At 41.1% G+C, this 15,000-nt stretch overlaps 1 protein-coding gene across 1 annotated transcript in view; it reads right to left on the reverse strand.

The window, feature by feature from the left end:
• LOC139653092 (myosin light chain kinase, smooth muscle-like) overlaps positions 1-15,000 on the reverse strand; it is a gene marked incomplete at its 5' end in the record, with an annotated part of 36,956 nt that overhangs the window by 20,573 nt on the left and 1,383 nt on the right. Inside the window, 2 exon segments of the mRNA XM_071530048.1 lie at positions 11,380-11,439; positions 12,833-12,949. Of these exon segments, the coding sequence (XP_071386149.1) occupies positions 11,380-11,439; positions 12,833-12,949 (177 nt within the window).

Raw genomic sequence — 15,000 nt, forward strand, 5'->3', positions numbered from 1 at the left:
CGAGACCGCCTCCTCTAAAGGGTCTCGGTGCGGTTGTTTTGGTCCGCATCCGAGTGCGATTACTGTGTTCACACCTGCCCAAACGAATCGCACCGAGGGGGAAAACGAACCAGAGTCCGATTTAACCGGACTAAAAGTGCAGGTGTGACAACGCCCTAACTAAACTGAACCGAACCGAACCGAACCAAACCAAAATGAATGAATGAAGAGCCATCAGCCCTCCATTAGATTTACATTCCAGTGCTTTAGCCACAAAACTCAACTGCTGTGTACTTTATTACAGGTGCAGTCACTAAATAAAGTACCTATTTATTTATTTATTTATTTATATGAACTTATATGGACTATCTCTACAAAGCCGTAGCAACTGCTAATTTAATAACTGTCGGGTGAGGTAATAACTGGTCAAAATGTAATAAAACCTGTTGTAATGATGTAATAACATCTTTACTCTAACATCATTTTTTTAAAAGTTACGCCCCTCACTGTAGTCACTGCAGAAGCCCCGCCTCCCCAATGATCTGATTGGACAGAAGAAATAAAACCGAAGCCCGTCTTTCTGCTCTGAGCTGAACTGTTTTCAACTCGAGGCGTTCAAGGCCTCTTCCAAAAACACGAGAAAAAAACAAGGCACCCAGCAAGAAACAAGTAGAAAAGGAATCTGCTGCTAACAACACTGAGGCAGATCAACACTAGTGTCAAGAAGATGACATGACTGAAGAGAAGGAGTGAATCATCTTGAAATACGATAAAACAAGTGAAACTGCTTTGGAAACAAGTGGAATGAACTCACCAACTGGCAGATGTTTTACTTGTTCTAAGAAAAATAACTCTCCACATTAGGTAACTGACTTGTTAAGATGGATTTGCCGTGTTAAACTGAGGTCAAACTATCTGGAATGCTTTAAAATCCTTCTCTGAGATTGACTGGACGTGTCTGGCATCATCTCTGGAAGACATTACTTTAGACTTCTTAAATTAGCACGCATAAAAATTCCTGTTAGCCAGCTCTAATTTCTGCTCTGTGATGGATTGAGCGGGTCTGGCAGTGAGTCAAGAGTCTGTCTGACTCGACTCGTTCTGTCTGGAGACTCGCCAGCCTCAGCATCACTTATCACACTGACAAGTCACACTTTTGCTGCAGTCTTCTTTTCCTGTGTAACTTTGTTTTTAAGTCTTTAGTTTTTTACACATACGTAATTATTATTATCATTAGTAAAATACTGATAATAATAATGATGATGATGATGAGATCATCATCATGATGAGATGACAAACCAACAGCTTCCCTTTCTATTCATTCTTACTCTATGATGACAAATGGACAGTTTCTGCTCTTACAAGTGTGAATGGGATTTTTCCTGTATTGTGGCCAAAACACAAGAATTCATGTTAAACTATCTATTACATATCTGTATGTTATATGGATATCTAAATACCCATATACATTTATCTGCACAGAGAGTAGCACATGGCAAGTTTAACTTGGAATCCACATAAAAAGGCAGTGGAAAAAATCAGGTCCCAAAGGCTCAGAGAACTTTAAATAGAAAAGGTGGGAAACCGGTTAACGCACAAAACAAGACGTTTATTTGCTATAAATAGTGTGAACAAATACAAGCACTTCAAAGCAATGCACGAAGACAAATACAGGCCTGGTTCAGCAGCTACTCAGATGCAACACGTTTCAAGCTTGGCAGTCTTCCTCGATGCTGCCTGAGGAAGAGTTTGTGTTTTATACGGTTTTTCCACCTTTTCTATTTAAAGCTTAACTTCTTACCACTGAGGTCGTCACATACTGAGGCAAACCTGAACCCTGAACTCTACCCTGAACCCTGAACTCCACCCTGAACTCTGGACCCTGAACTCTACCCTGAACTCTAACCTGAACCCTGAACTCTACCCTGAACTCTGAACCCTGAACTCTCCCCTTACCCCTGAACTCTACCCTAGACCCTGAACTCTACAATGAAACCTGAACTCTACCCTGAACTCTGGACCCTGAACTCTAACCTGAACCCTAAACCCTACCCTGAACTCTGAACCCTGAGCTCTCCCCTTACCCCTGAACTCTACCCAAGACCCTGAACTCTACGATGAAACCTGAACTCTACCCTGGACACCACCCTGAACCCTGAACTCTACCCTGAACCCTGAACTCTACCCTGGACCCTGAACTCTACCCTGAACTCTGAACTCTACCCTGAATCCTGAACTCTTAACTCTACACTGCACGCTGAACTCTACCCTGAACCCTGACCTCTACCCTGAACTCTGAACTCTACCCTGAATCTTGAACTCCACCCTGAACTCTACCCTGAACTCTGAACTCTACCCTGAACCCTGAACTCTGAACTCTACCCTGAACTCTGAACTCCACCCTGAACCCTGAACTCTACCCTGAACTCTGAACTCTACCCTGAATTGTGGACTCCACCCTGAACCCTGAACTCTACCCTGAACTGTACCCTGAACTCTGAACTCTACCCTGAATCATGTACTCTGAACTCTACCCTGAACCCTGCACTCTACCCTGAACTCTGAACTCCACCCTGAACTCTGAACTCCACCCTGAACTCTGAACTCTACCCTGAATCCTGAACTCTACCCTGAACCCTGAACGCTACCATAAACTCTACCCTGAACTCGACCCAGAATCCTGAACTCTACCCTGAAACCTGAACGCTACCATAAACTCTACCCTGAACTCTGAACTCTACCCTGAATCCTGTACTCTGAACTATACCCTGAACTCTGAACTCCACCCTGAACCCTGCACTCTACCCTGAACTCTGAACTCCACCCTGAACTCTGAACTCTATCCTGAACTCTGAACTGTACCCTGAATCCTGTACTCTGAACTATACCCTGAACTCTGAACTCCACCCTGAACCCTGAACTCTACCCTGAACCCTACCCTGAACTCTGAACTCTACCCTGAACCTTGAACTCTACTTTGAACTCTGAACTCTGAACCCTAAACTCTAGTTTCAAGTTTATTTGTCATTTACATAACTATACTACATAGTATACTAAACTCTACCCTGAACTCTGAAACCTAAACCATAAACCTTGAACTTTGAACCTTCCAGCCTGAATGCTGACCTGTGAACAATGAACTGTGAACCCTGGACCCTAGACCTCAAACCACGACCTCTGACCCCTGACCTCGATTCACCTCTTTGAAGGTCTGTTAAGGCTTTCAGTCAGTCCAGACCCTCCCAACACACACACACACACACAACCCTGCCTCGCTTTTATGTGTTTTGAATGAAACTGAGCCAGAAGAGAGAAAGACAGCTCATGTTGTCCCCCACCAGTGATGTCATCCCCCTCTCGGCCAATCAGTAACAAGATCTACAAATCTGAAAAAGGTCAAAGTTCAGGTCTGTACAAAGGAACAAAGTAAATACATTTTTCAGGCAGGTTTGCATTGTCTGATGTTTTTTTTTTTTTTTTTTTTGGTATTTAAGGCTCGTAGCAACTGATAATGTAATAACTTCTTAAAATGTAATAAAACTGTTATTGTAATAAATGACTGGATAATATAATAACATCACATTATTACATTAACCGGCAATTATGACTTCATAAGAGATGTTTTCAACTGATTGTATCATCAGTATGAGTACCATCAGGACCAATGGATGAAGGAATGGACAAATAACTCCCTCAGCTTTATCATTATGGTGCTCTCATATTCTGCTATTGTTATGTTCCAACTGGCCCCCCCTCTGTTTCATCGTGGGGGGGGGGGGGGGGGGGTTGGTGGAGGGGGGTGATAAGAAGATAAGAATAGCAGAATATGAGAGCGTCATAATAAATAAAGCTGAGCGAGTTACTGCTGTCTGTCTGCTATGTGCTGTAATGAAGGATTGAGGTCCGACTATTTAACAGCTACCATGGTGTCAGTGACTCTGTCATCACACGCACACACACACAACATAGCTCTCTCACTCTGTTACTTACATAAGTGCGCGCGCACACACACACATACACACAGTAACTTGAGTTCACGAAAACTCATATACACAAACATGCAAAACACACAATAACACACACACAGAAACCGAGACAAACACATGCACAACATACACACACACACACACACACTCTCTCTCTCTCTCTCAGCAGCTGCGAGGGCGAGCCAACATGATGTATAGTCAACACCTCATCATATCCACACTGGGCTGACACCAACTATGTGCTAACAGCTTAGGGAGCGCTTGATTTGTCTATCCCAGCATGCCAGGTGGGCTGGCACACTGATGACCATGACACTGAAGAGCCGGTCTCAGTTTACGATGTCTAACTGACTAACACAGTCACACCTGCAGATACTGTATATACTATACTGTAAAGACTGTAGAGCTGAGTCTCCATGATGGAGGAACACTGTAGAACTGTGTGTTAGTTAATAAAGTGTAAATGTGTATGAAGCAGCTGTCAGCAGAGAGCAGCTGAGTCAGCTTGTTGTGGTGTGGCTGTAGATCCATTCAGTAACGTTCTCAGTAAAAGTGAATAGTGTGATAAGGTGGATTTGTTTCCAAATGTAGGTTACTGTGACACAGTAAACTGTCTTGTCTTTAGCCCTAGTCTCTACTCCAAAACATGAAGAGTTGTAGCTTGAGAAGAGTCAGCTCAGTTAACCTGAACAAACTGTTAGCTAGCTAACTAGCCAGCAAACACACTGATGTTAATGTGAACACGCTAACGCTAGCTGCTACTAGCTACGTTAGCTAGTGTGCTAATCAGATGTGTTAACAACAAGACAGTGATGGTTAGCCGACCAGATGCTATGGTTAGCTAGCTAACAAGCTGACATTATCTAAACACTAAATCAATCAGATGGATCAGTGATGAAATGATCAGTTCAGTCAGAAACAGACAGAAATTAACCGTCTGTTCAATGTCTTATGACCTGTTTTTGTGAGTCTTGCTCTTCCTGATGTTTGTTCTATATCATTCTGTTCTATGGTTGATTGTTGATCAGTTAAATCTAGTTAGGCTCGTTCTCTTGAGACAGACTGTGATAACTTGAACTTTAATTCTGCTGAGAAACACAATCAGCTGTTCACAGAGCTGAAGACCTCAAACATGGCCGCTCTCTATCCACATACAGACAGTAGACTCTTCTGCATTAGGAGCAGCTGGGTACTTAATACTCAAAACAAATAAATGTATCTCACTGAATTTCTTTTGAAGTCACACTGCATCAACAGTGGGATGTAGTGCAGGTCAACCCTCCTAAATTCAGTTTAGCACCTTTTTATTTGTGGAATAGATTATCTGACTAGATTAGACTTTATTGATCCCCGTGGAGAAATTAGGTCGTTGGAGCACAAAAACTAACAGGATACAGCAGGGAAAAAGACAAACAGAGGAGGCTATGAGCAAAATAAAAGAGTCATATAATAATAAGCAATGAAATGAGTAACAGACTAATAATACAATAAAGCAATAAAGAAAAATGTAAACAACTGTGGGGTTCTGTAAATGCCAAAGTTTATCGCATTTTTAGTCGGAGGGAAAATTTATGTTTTTCTGAAAGTAAGAGTGTAATTGACCTCATCACTGATCAGCAGAGATCCTGTAGACCTGAGGTGATGTTTCACTCGGGTCAGGCCTTTGTAAGCATCGATGAGACTTCAGTTTTTTTGCTACCCAGCTGTTTCTAACAGGTTTTCCTCCTTCGCTGTCCAACAAGCCTCAGATCTGCCCCACACATCTGAAAACCTCACTGATAACCCTGATAGAAACCTGATAGAAAGCCTTCACCTGATCACACACTGCAGCTGATGAGGAGAAACTCGGCTTGTTTTTATAGCCAGCCCGTCCCAGACCACACACACACACACACACACACACACAAATGACGTAGAAAGACTGTAAAACTCCCTGGACAATAACAATGCACTGCACCATAAATTGTATTATTAGTTGTTTGGGAACTAAAATATAACAATAATGTTCTTAGTCAAATAATCTGGTTAAAGCCGCTCTAGTCCAGATTTGACTGTTAAATATTAAAGCTAATAATAAAATGTGTTTTTAGTTAACTAGCCTGCTTCTATGGCTGTAACAGCAGTTTGTCTCCACTATTTTCAATGTATTGTTGAAAACAATGGGAGTCAGTGAGTTCAAACCTGCAGCAGAACAAACAGCAGGAGCTTCTGACTGGAAACACGTCGCTGGTTTAGACTCTTAAAGCTCCATATTCTCCATTGTCCAGAGTTTTATTTTGTGTCTTTCTGTCCATTCAAAGCTGTGTGTGTGGTGTCATGAACCAAAAACACTCTCAATCCATTTCTCCACGTTCATTTTCCAGCATCTCTCTGAGCCTTACCAAGAACAGGCCGTTTCTGTCGCCGTGTCTTTAAGGCTCATTAATATTAACGACCCCTCTGTTCCGATCGGCTAACCGTTTCAGCGGCTACAGGTAGGGAAAACTCTCCGGTAATAAACAATGACAACCGCTCAACTGCTTTGAAAAAAATTATATTATTCTAAAGTCTATTATTTCTTACAAAAATGATAATGAGCGAACCTTTGTGACGCCACAAAGTTACGGAAGTCCAAACAGCTCATTTAGAGGCTCGCTTTTCTAATATGGATTGTGTGGATTTAGTTTTGATACTTTCACCATGTTTAGATAGACCATCCAACTCCTTTATCATCACAGAGGCAAGGGGAGTCCTGCTTTACACCAGATGGGACCTTTAATAGGCAATATGGTGGTGATAGGGCTCAGGGACTCAAACCTAGCAGGGCTCTGGTCTTGCTCATGGGCTTCCTGACAGCAGCTGTTGAGGAAAGGGAGAGTGTTCCTTATTGTTTTACCACTCCAAGACTTTCCCAGTCGGTCCGAAGACTCGAACCAGCAACCAGCAAGAGGCTGTTGATTCTGTCCCACGGCTCCCCAGGGAGCGCTGGACGAATTCCCATATCAGTCAAACACACTCGCTATCACGCACGCCATAACACACTCCGTCTTCCACGCCATAAACAGCATTGTTTATAGGGGATTAAATCGTTACTGATGGGGCAAAAACCTTGCATCTCCAAAATGTCAGCTTCTCAGGAAGTAAGAAAAACAGGTTTCAGCTCAAGCAGCATGCAATTAGGATTGAGTTTTGAAAGAGTTTCATTAGATTTCTCTCAACCCATAGAGGAGTATGAGATTCTGCAGTTTTACAAATTCCCGAAATTGGAGTTACGAGTTTATTGATAAGATAAGAATCTGAAGCTCTTGTTTTCATACAAACACTCTCTCTCTCCCTGTTTGTCTCTCGCTCTCTCTCTCTCTCTCTGTTTGGATGAGGAACATTCCAGAGGGACAGCAGGGTGGAGTCTGACCGGACTGATTCCCCCTATCAGACTGAAGCTGCAGACAGGAATACGACTGAAAACATTCACTGATGAGGCTCTGATAAAACCAATGGACCCTAACCAGAACTGAAGTAGAGGTTCCTTCCCAAAACTAAGCTAGGGGTCTGTAGCGAGAACTAAGGGGTCTGTAGACAAAACTAAGGGGTCTGTAGCCAAAACTAGAGGGTCTGTAGACAAAACTAAGGGGTCTGTAGCCAAGACTAGGGGTCTGTAGCCAAAAGTAGGGGTCTGCAGCAAAAACTATGGGGTCTATAGCCAAAACTAAGGGGTCTGTAGCCAAAACTAGGGGTCTGTAGCCAAAACTAGAGGGTCTGTAGACAAAACTAAGGGGTCTGTAGCCAAGACTAGGGGTCTGTAGCCAAAAGTAGGGGTCTGCAGCAAAAACTATGGGGTCTATAGCCAAAACTAAGGGGTCTGTAGCCAAAACTAGGGGTGTGTAGCCAAAACTAAGGGGTCTGTAGACAAAACTAAGGGGTCTTTAGCCAAAACTAAGGGGTTTGTAGCCAAAACTAAAGGGTCTGTAGCCACACCTAGGGATCGGCAGCCAATACTAAGGGTCTGTAGCCAAAAGTAGGGGTCTGTAGCCAAAACTAAGGGGTCTGTAACCAAAACGATGTGTCTGTAGCCAAAACTAGGGGTCTGTGGACAAAACTAAGTGTCTTTAGCCAAAACTAGGGGTCTGTAGACAAAACTAAACTAATGGTATGTAACCAAAACTTGGCGGCTATAACCAAAAACTAGGGATCTCCAACTAATATTAAACTAGGGTTATGTAGCCAAAACTATGGGTCTGTAGCCAACACTAAGGGTCTGTAGCCAAAACTAGGTGTCTGTAAAACTGTGTGTAAAACTAAACTAGTGTTATGTAACCAAACTCTGTGACTATAGCCAAAATTAGGGATCCCCAACCAAAATAAGAGGTCTACAAACAAAACTAGGCGTCTGTAACCAAAGTGATGGGTCTGTGACCAAAACAAAAGATCTCCAACCAAAACTACAGTGGGGCTCTGTGACCAAAACCAGCTTTCTTTTACCAAACTGAACTAGAGGTCTGCAGACAAAACATGCTGCCAAAAAGAACTGGTTTCAATGGAGAGTTTAGTTAGAGAGAGAGAGAGAGAGAGAGGGAGAGAGAAAGGGAGAGAGGAGAGTGAGAGAGAGAGCTATAGAAAGAGACAGAGAGGAGAGAGTGAGAGACAGAGAGAGAGAGAGAGAGAGAGGGAGAGAGAGACAGAGAGAGTGAGAGAGAGAGCTATAGAAAGAGACAGAGGAAGAGACAGAGAGAGAGTCAGGAGAACCAGTCCTTACATGGAAGTGTGGGAGAGGAGGGCGAGCGAGCGGGGCGAGCCATGCAAGCCTCTGAAGCGTTTTATACAAGACATCCAACCCCCCCTTCACCCCCCCCCCCCCCCTCTCTCAAGTCAAGTCAAATTTGTCCATGAAGCAGTTTTAATAAACAGGCTCATCACATGGGTCTCTCTCTCTCTCTCTCTCTCTCTCTCTCTCTCTCTCTCTCTCTTTTCTCCCTCTCTCCCTCTCTCTCTTACTGTCTCTCTTTCTCTCTCTCTCTCAGATGTTTAAACTCCAGTACATTTTAGCACTGGATTTACACATTTATACTTAATCTATTGTAACTTTGAATATTTCATATACCACCTGTAACATCTACCATCTCAGATTCTCACTCTGTGTGTTATATTTTTATATTACATAATTTACAGTACATAATTGCACTTGTGTTGTCCTCTGTAAAGACTTTGGATCAATTGAAAGAAGGAGCTCTGTCTACTGAAAGACACACAATGTCTGGTGTTTGACAACAGTCAATCAGTCAACTAGTCAGTTGGTCAACAAGTCAATCAATTATCAATCACTCAGTCAGCCAACTAGTCTCTCAGATACATAAGTAGTCAGTCAAGCAAATTAGTTAGTCATTCAACTAGTCAGTCAGCGAGTCAGCCAAAGAGCCAGTCAGTAAGTTAACTAGTCATTCAACTAGGTAGTCAGTCAGCCAACTAGCTATCAACTCAGTCAGTAAGCCAACTAATCATTCAGCTAGCCACTCACTCATCCAACTAGTCAGTCAAAAAGCAAACTAGTAAGTTAGTCAATCAACTAATCAGTAAGTTAACTAGTCAGCCAACTAGTTAGTCAGTCAACTGTCCAGTTAGCAAGTAAACTAGTCAGTCAGTTAACTAGTCAGCCATCAAACGAGTCAAACCAACAGCAGCCAGTCAGCCAGATCGCATGCCAGCCAGTCAGCCCCCCGCTGCTCCCACATCAGTAAATCCAACACAAAAGAATCCAACACAGTACATGTACCAAACACACACACACACACACACACACACACACACACACACACACACACACAGTTACCAGGAAGGATTTAGAGTTGGATCATAAAGATAAGAGCAGATTTTCCACTGAGGGACGAACAGAAAAACCATTAAAGTCTGGACTGCCGGGCTCCATGAGGCTCTGTCAGTCCTGTGTGTGTGTGTGTGTGTGTGTGTGTGTGTATGTGTGTGTGTAGTGTAGTGTGATGGAGCGTCTACTGCTGAAATATAACATGTAACACGTAATAAACACATCGTGTCTCTGAGATGAAACACGCATGTCCTGTTCAGGTCCGAGAACAGACTGAGGAACTGGACTGGAGTTTGATCCTGGACTCAGTTTGATCCTGGACTCAGTTTGATCCTGGACTCAGTTTGATCCAGAACTCAGTTTGATCCTGGACTCAGTTTGATCCTGAACTCAGTTTGATCCTGGACTCAGTTTGATCCTGGACTTTGATCCTGAACTCAGTTGGATCCTGGACTTTGATCCTGAACTCAGTTGCATCCTGAACTCTAACAGGTGTCTGAGCAGACTTGGAGTCATGATGTTCAGCTCAGTCAGGTTGTGTTGGTGCTGCTTCTCTACAGCTATGAAGCTGTGGGGGAATATGAGTACAACAGGAGCTAAAACCAACATGACATTGGTTTTAGAGAAATTACCATTGACTCCCATTCTAATTTATCATAGACTCTCATAAACTCCCATAGACTCCCATTCTAATCTACCATGACAGCATCGCTACCATAGACTCCCATTCTAATTATCATGCTAACATAACTCCCATTGACTCCCATTCTAATTATCATGCTAACATAACTCCCATTGACTCCCATTCTAATTATCATGCCAACATAACTCCCATTGACCCCCATTCTAATTATCATGCTAGCATAATTCCAATGGATTCCCATTCTAATTATCATGCTAGCATAACTCCCATTGACTCCCATTCTAATTATCATGCTAACATAACTCCCGTTGACTCCCATTCTAATTATCATGCTAACATAACTCCCATTGACTCCCATTCTAATTATCATGCTAACATAACTCCCATTGACCCCCATTCTAATTATCATGCTAGCATAATTCCCATTGACCCCCATTCTAATTATCATGCTAGCATAATCCCCATTGACTCCTATTCTAATATACCATGCTAGAGTAAGCGGAGCATGTTGGTAATTAACTGTTTTACAGACACAGTGTGTGTTTATATTTATTGTAATATTATATTGTCATCAATGTGTTATATTGTCATTAAGCCCGGTATAGTCAGGTGTTTTACAACGTCTTCCAGTGTGCCACCTGGTGGATTTGAGGAAGCAACGGGGCTGATGGGAAATGTAGTCTTAATGTGGAGAAACACTAGTGCTAACAATACTACTGCTGTGAGGGAAGATTCATTTGACAATGATAAAATGGTTAAAAAGATACACAGCAGCTTTAAAATAGCAACGCCCAAAGTGTATTTTTCCTGTGCGGATCTGTGTGTGTGTGTTAGTGTCTGTGTGTGTGTGTGTGTGTGTGTGTGTGTGTGTGTGTGTGTGTGTGAAGCGGAGCACAGCAGTGGGAACCAGTGATCCCACACTGCAGCTCCTTATTGGGACAAAAGGAAAGAGGCTGCTGCATATTTTGGAAACTCACTCTCTGAGGTCGGAGTCGCCTTCTTAGACTTCTTGTCAGCTGGAGAGTTTTCTGTCGGGTCTGCAGGGCGAGAGACACAGACAGAGAGAGGGAGAGAGAGAGAGGAGAGAGAGAGAGAGGAGAGAGAGAGAGGAGAGAGAGAGGGAGAGGAGAGAAAAGAGACGGAGAGAGACGAGAGAGAGAGAGAGAGGATATTTGTTAAATTACAGACGGTGAGCATTAAAACTACAGCAGTGATAATAACAGCTTCAACTGCTGACTGAACGTTTGCAATATTAACATTAACATCACACAAATTAACGTTCATTAATTCACATCAGCATCACATAAATAACATGAATTAACATCAACATCACAAATAACTACCATTAACGCCACATGAATAATATGAATTAACATTAACATCGTATACATGAATAGAGGAGTAAAGTGATGTTCAAGCCTAGCACTCAGCATAGGAGGAGAGGAGAGGAGGAGAGGGGGAGAGGACAGGGGAGGAGGAGAAGAGAGGAGGGGAGAGGAGAGGAGAGGAGGAGAGGAGAGGGGGAGATGACAGGAGAGGAAGAGAAGAGAGGAGAGGAAAGGAGAGGAGAGGACAGGAGGAGAGGAGAGGGGGAGATGACAGGAGAGGAAGAGAAGAGAGGAGAGGAAAGGAGAGAAGAGGAGAGGAGGAGAGGAGAGGAGGAAAGGAGAGGAGGAGAGGAGGGGACAAGAGGAGGATGAGAGGAGGAGAGGAGGAAGTATTTGGGTTCAGGTCTAATCTGTGTTGATTGACTCTAATTACAGGAAATTAACTGGACTGGGACTGCCAAAGGATCCTGGGAGCTGGGAGGGAGGAGGAGGAGAAAGAGGAAGGGAGGAGTAGGAGGAGGAAGAGGGAAGGAGAAGGAGGAGGAGAAAGAGGAGGAGGAGAAGGAGGAGGAGATATAACTGAGTGTTGTTTCTGTTGTTTTTGTCCTAGAGTTACTCCACTGTGTCTGACTCTCCTCACTGTTTTCAATGGGAGGAGGCACTACTGCATGTATATAGATATAGATATATCAATATAGATGGGGATACATAGGTATAGATATAGATATGCATATAGATGTAGATACAAATATAGATATAGATGTAGATATAGATATAAAAAGTTATATATATATATATATATATATATATATATAGGTTGATATAGATATATAGATGTATAGATATATATGTAGATATAGATATATAGATATAGATGTAGATATAAATATAAAAAGTTATATACTGTATATATAGATGTACATATATAGAGATACAGATATAGAAATATAGATGTAGAGATATAGATATAGAGGTTGATATAGATATATAGATGTATAGATATAGATACATAGATATATATAGATCTAGATGTAGATATAGGTATGTACTGTATATAGATATAGCATATATAGATGTAGATATAGAGAAGTAAAGAGCTTACAGTCCACCAGCACCATACAGGAACATTCAGCTCCACCTGCTGAGTTCTCAGCTCTACATGTATACTGGCCTTCATCTTCTGGTAGAGCTTTGTCTATGGTCAGAGAACACAGGCCTCCTGCAACACACACACATATAACACACTGTTAATATGAAAATTAATTATTAACACAAGGGTTTAAAACAGCTGTATAGGGCCTATGTGGACTATTGTCGCCCACCATTAAATGTATACACAGGGAAAAAATTAGACACACACTTAATGGGTCTATGAACAAATTCTGTGCAATGTGGGCCCCCTTCTTTTCTTATGTTAAGCGACTACATTTCCCTGCAATTCAAGAGTGATATGTGTTTATATATTTTTTAATATCCTTTTTTTTATCCTTGTTGGATGGAGGTGAGGACAAGTGCAATTATTGTATAAATGCTGGTTACGTTGAAAACCCAATAAACAAAGTTTATAAAATAAATAAATAAATAAATGAATAAATAAATAAATGTATACACAGTATTGCCGATGTCGCTGATCAGATTTTGACGAAATTTGAGGGAATGATGCGTCTCACTGTTTCATTCTCCCATTTTAAAAATTGAACTGATTGGTCTAAAGGGTGGCGCTACAACATTTGTTTATTTGTTGGATTTTGCCAAAACTTTGGGGAATGATGCATCTCACTGCTGTGTTCTCACATTTTCAGTTACACTTATCGACACGGTTTTCAATGTGTTGCTTAAAAAAGACAAAACCTTAATCTGCTTCTCTTCTATTTATTTATGAAAGATTTGATGGACTTTCTCTCACATTTGAAAAGAATAATCTTTGTTTTGTCCACATTTAACACAAGATTACTCAGCTGACTGAACAATATCAAAAACCAGTTGGCCAGGATCCTGATTCACAGTAGAGACAGTTCAAGATAGAACTGCATCATCAGCATAAAAGCATGCATTGTGGACATTTTGACCAAAACAATATTTTTGTAAATGGTGAAGAACAGGGAACCCAGGATGGAACCCTGTGGCACACCTGTCAGTAACAAGGTTATTCTAGTTTTACATTTTTCATTAGTTTTTATTTTTATTTCATTTTGACTTTTTGTTTTCAATTTCAGTTTAGTTTTAATTAGTTTTTAAAGTGGATTTGCTAGTTTAGTTTGGTTTTTATTTTTTGAAAATGCTTAGTTTTAGTTTTTATTAGTTTCAGTGTTAGTTTTAGTCTTTTTTTGTAATATGGGGTATTTGTCAGGGGCGAGATTCAAAAATTCAAAATACTAGGCTTATGTATGAAATAAATTGACAAAGACGAAAACTAAAGACATTTTCTCTATAATTTTAGTTTATTTTAGTTTTGTAAACACACAATACAGTTTCAGTTATCGTTTTTTTGTAAAGCCTCGTTTTTATTTTTATTTCAGTAAACGAAAATGTTTTTTCACACCTAGTTTTCGTTATTTCGTTAGTTTTCATTAACGATAACAACCTTCGTCAGTAACACAGATATCTTGTTGTTTTGACCTGTAACTGTAGCGCCCCCATGGGGTCAATCAGCATATCTTTGAAAACCCTGAAAAAATCCTTTCAGTGGTGTTTGAGATGTCACACTGGATGGATGAACAAACAAACAAACAAACAAATAAATGAAGGAACAAACAGCAGCTGATCCATAGTCAACCCACAGTCAAATCAACAAAGTACAACAAAAAAATGTTTATTAGCTGCTCAGGTCCGTGTGTAACTCTTTTCAGGGTTCATACAGAAATATTTAATCAAATTCAAGGACTTTCAATGACTTTTTCCAGCACTATTTTTCTGTTCATAAGGACTTCCACACAAACAGAAGAAACCATAAACCTTACTGCGTTTAAACAACCATCAATGCTTTAAATCACAGGCTCCCATGTTCACAAGCTTTTTGATAATCTTTTTCCCACAATACATTGGTCTTCTTTGGTCTACATACCAGGCTTATTTTCCAGCTATTCCAGTAATTAAATTGTGAAAAGTTAAATTGGTAACACTTTACTAATGCTTATTAAGCATTAACTAACCCTTAATTAACAGTTAACTAATGTGTCTGGTAATCATTTACTAATGGTGTTCATGTTAACTAAGGTATTAATTTATACATTATTTAATAGTCATCTTTATAAACTATTAAATAATATA

Source organism: Centroberyx affinis, unplaced genomic scaffold, assembly GCF_046629955.1.
Source record: "Centroberyx affinis isolate AG114_WGS23_722 - 3 ecotype Tasmania unplaced genomic scaffold, CSIRO-AGI_Caff_v1 ptg001870l_1, whole genome shotgun sequence".
In the NCBI taxonomy this organism is placed as follows: Eukaryota; Metazoa; Chordata; class Actinopteri; order Beryciformes; family Berycidae; genus Centroberyx; species Centroberyx affinis.